Raw genomic sequence first — 3,297 nt, 5'->3', positions numbered from 1 at the left:
CTCCCTCCCTCCCTCTCCCTCCCTCCCTCTCTCTCTCTCTCCCTCTCTTTCGCGGCCCTGCACTTTCTCAGCCCTTTCCTCACCCCCTTGCCCCTCCGTGTAAACCCTGCCCGTTGGGGCATTGCCCGCATCGCCATGCATGGCGACACAGCTCGAGCCGGTGGAGATCACCCTTGCCGACAACATGATCGCTTCCGGGCCGGCGCCACCTTCTCTGGCACAGGCCTCCTTCCGTGACGCGTGGTCCCTTTTCAACAAGAACACCGAGTTCTCCGAGACCTACACCCTGCCGGTGTCCGCCGAGCAGGCCCCCCTGCAGGCTCTGGTCCGGTCGGTGATCGGCCTGCTCGGCATGCGGGCGTCCGACGGGTCGGAGACGGTCCTGTCCAGCCCGGACACCGGCGAGGAGGCCCACACCCACACGCTCCTGCTGTCTGGCCGCCTGCTTGGCCGCCAGCCGCCCTGCCTGATCCGCGTGCGGCTGGTCCGCGTGTCGGCCGACTCTTCGCCCACCGGCATCCCGGCCATCGTCATGCAGATCACCGTCCGCGCGCCGGACCACCCGACGGCCGAGTTCATCGCCCGCCTGATCGCCTAAGGAGAGGGGGAGACTTGTGCTCTCCTTTTCACATGCTCCTGGTTTGGCTCCCGCCCCTCGGGCGGCGCTTCTCCCATGCTCTACCTCCCTGTCCCCGCCTTTCTCTCTCGGGCAGGCGGCCGGACGGGGGAGAGGGAGGGGGGGGGGGGGACATGCGAGGGAAGGATGTCTCCTCAAGCAGTGCTGCCACCGCCGCCGCCGCCGCTGCTGCTGCTGCTGCTGCTGGTGGTGGTGATGACGGCGGCATCATCATCTCGGGGACCTCTGCCCCTGCCTGTGCTGCCGGCCGCGCCCCCTCCGTCAGCGTCACCGACGAAGAGTGCGCTCTCATCTTCTTCCCCGGGAAAAAGAGGCGTATCAACTTGTGCTGCGCGCACTTGCTCATCTCCTTTCTCTCCCTCCCCCCCTCTTCCCGCTGGTGCAAAATGACGCTGGCATGCTTCTTTCTCTTCTCTTTCCTCCCTTCTCCCCCCGCTTCTTCCGCAAACAGCAACAACGATAATACACAAATGGATTTCCCACCCCCCGGTTCTCGCGTGTCACACCGACACCAGTGCACGTGCGATGGGCGCGAGCTGACAGGAGGGGGAGGACCAACAGAGGTGGTTTCCCGATCGGCAGTTCCCCAAGCACCAGCGGTTGTCCTCTTTTCATGCTCTTCCTCCGTGCGCCATTATTCGAGGGACTAGGGGAAAAGGCGCCGGCCCCCGGCCTCTCTCTCTCTCTCTCTCTCTCCCGCGCCGGGGCCGGACGACGGAGACACGCACATACACGGCCATCAAAGGCCCATCGGCGATGGCCCGAGTAGCAAGGGTTCTGGAGTCGGCGGGAGGCTGCCAACGAAGGGTCTGATCACGCCCCGAGGAGTCGTCACACAATGGCATTCTACCGGGGCCCGCACATCACGTCGGCATTTCGGCCTGCCTGCCGCCGGCTGTTCCGGAACGTCTGCCCCCTGGTGAAGGATCACCGGAAGGGGATATCGCCGGTTTTCTAGCGCGATGGGGTTTGCCCAGTGCGCGCCCGGGGGGACTCCGCGCGGCGTCGGGCGACCCCAGGAGCCTCGCCCTTGTCGTTCTTGGGACAATGCAAATGGGCGCGCACCTCCGTGTCATGTGTGCATGGGCGGCCGTGAGTGTGCGTCAGCGGTGAGCGCCTCCGCGCCGTCTGCGCTGCACTCCAGTCTTCTCCAATGTCCCCCCCCCCCGCATGACCCCCGCACATTGGTGGCCCTGCCTGGGGGGACCACACAAAGTACACGGGAGTGATCGGCTCCAGGAACGGGGGGGGGGGGGACAGTTTTTTTGGCGAGCTCCCTCCCCGCACCGAAGCCCGGTCTTGTGGCAACCCCTGCATCGCGCCGAGTCCCCCCTTGCCTGTCCTGCGCCCGCTTGCACTCCCTCTCTCTCCTCTCCTCCTCTTCTCCTCCTCCCCTCGTCCCCCATCTGTCTTCTGTGCTTCCACTTGCAGCGCCTGCCCCGCAGCTCCTCTACCCTATCTGCACCCCCCTGCACCCCCCCTCCCTCTCTCCCCCTCCCCGAACCAGCCAGCAAATCACAGTCAGGATGTCCTCCCCGCTGTTTGTCGCGGCGGATGGCGCGGTCGCGGCGCCGATGGTCGCCGACCCGGCGGCCGACGACGCGGCCAGCCCTTCGCCGGTGGACCGGCGCCTGTCCGGTGCGGCCCTATCGCGGTCAACCGTCCGTGTGGAGAATGTCGCGCCCAGCTCGGTAGAGCGACTGCACGAACTCTTCTCACACTTTGGGCTCATTATTCGAGTGGTGTGCGAGACGGACCGGGCGGCCGCGGCCGCGGCCACGGCCTCTGCCCTGGCCGCGGTGGCTGGCTCCTCGGCGCCCATCCAGCTGCTGACCTTCCTCATTCAGTTCGATTCACCGGCCCCGGCCCTGGCGTCGCTGGCGCTGGACGGGGTTTCCTTCGGCGCGACGGTCCCCCTGCGGGTTTCCATGGCTGACGAGAATATGCTGACCGATCCCGGCATGATTGCCGAGGCGGTACGCCAGGCGCGCACCGCCGCGGCCCATCATTCGATTGATACCTTCCGAAGTGCGTGGCCTGCGACTCCTTTTTTTTTTCCTTCTGCCTCGTGCCCATCATCATGATCTACTGGCCTGGGTGTATTATCTTGCCTGCTCCCTCGGTCGTCCTCTTGCCTCCTCATGTCCTCTCATTGCCGTGGAAGACTCACCACCCAATGCGGCCGCCTTTTGGCCCCTCTGCCGACGCACGCGCGTGCACTTCAGACATGTCGGCTGGCCCGATGATGACCAACCTCCCGCTGGGGGGCGGCATGCTCCCCGGGATGCCGGGGCTCCTGCCCGGTGCGGTGGGGGTCATGGTCCCCGGGTTGCCGATGGCCAACCCCCTGCTGGCGCGCACCCTTTACGTGTCCAATGTCTCGCCACTGGCATCGGAGTCCGAGTTGCAGGATCTCTTTTCGCAGTTCGGTCAAATTGCCGAGTTGCGTGTGTCTAACCCCCCGTCCGACAATCCGGCTGGCAACATCTACCTCCACATCGAGTACGAGACTGCCTTCGCTGCGTCGGTGCGTTGCCCATGCCTTGCTGTCGGGCTTGTTCCTGCTTTTCAATCATCCCACGTACCCGTTGCCCTCTGTGCCGCTGTGCCTGACTCTTATTCCTCCTCTCTTTGTCCCTTCCTCTCTCTCTCTCTCTCTC

At 65.4% G+C, this 3,297-nt stretch overlaps 2 protein-coding genes across 3 annotated transcripts in view; both read left to right on the top strand.

The window, feature by feature from the left end:
* The window catches only part of H696_02908 (hypothetical protein), a 7,130-nt gene extending 6,382 nt beyond the window's left edge, over nucleotides 1-748 (top strand). The window contains exon 14 of the mRNA XM_009496804.1: nucleotides 152-748. Coding sequence (XP_009495079.1) covers nucleotides 152-598 — 447 coding nt within the window. The 3' untranslated portion in view covers nucleotides 599-748. The remainder of the gene's footprint in view (nucleotides 1-151) is intronic.
* A 1,161-nt stretch (nucleotides 749-1,909) lies between these two features.
* H696_02907 overlaps nucleotides 1,910-3,297 on the top strand; it is a 2,872-nt gene continuing 1,484 nt past the window's right edge. The window contains exons 1-3 of one of the 2 annotated variants that reach the window (XM_009496803.1): nucleotides 1,910-2,275; nucleotides 2,485-2,665; nucleotides 2,863-3,164. In XM_009496803.1, the coding sequence (XP_009495078.1) occupies nucleotides 2,192-2,275; nucleotides 2,485-2,665; nucleotides 2,863-3,164 (567 nt within the window). In that variant the 5' untranslated portion in view covers nucleotides 1,910-2,191. Of the gene's footprint in view, nucleotides 2,666-2,862; nucleotides 3,165-3,297 lie in introns of both variants that reach the window. The other variant, XM_009496802.1, reaches the window with a different exon arrangement.

Source organism: Fonticula alba, assembly GCF_000388065.1.
Source record: "Fonticula alba strain ATCC 38817 unplaced genomic scaffold supercont2.4, whole genome shotgun sequence".
Lineage (NCBI taxonomy): Eukaryota > Rotosphaerida > Fonticulaceae > Fonticula > Fonticula alba.
This window is presented reverse-complemented; position numbering and strand designations above follow the sequence as displayed.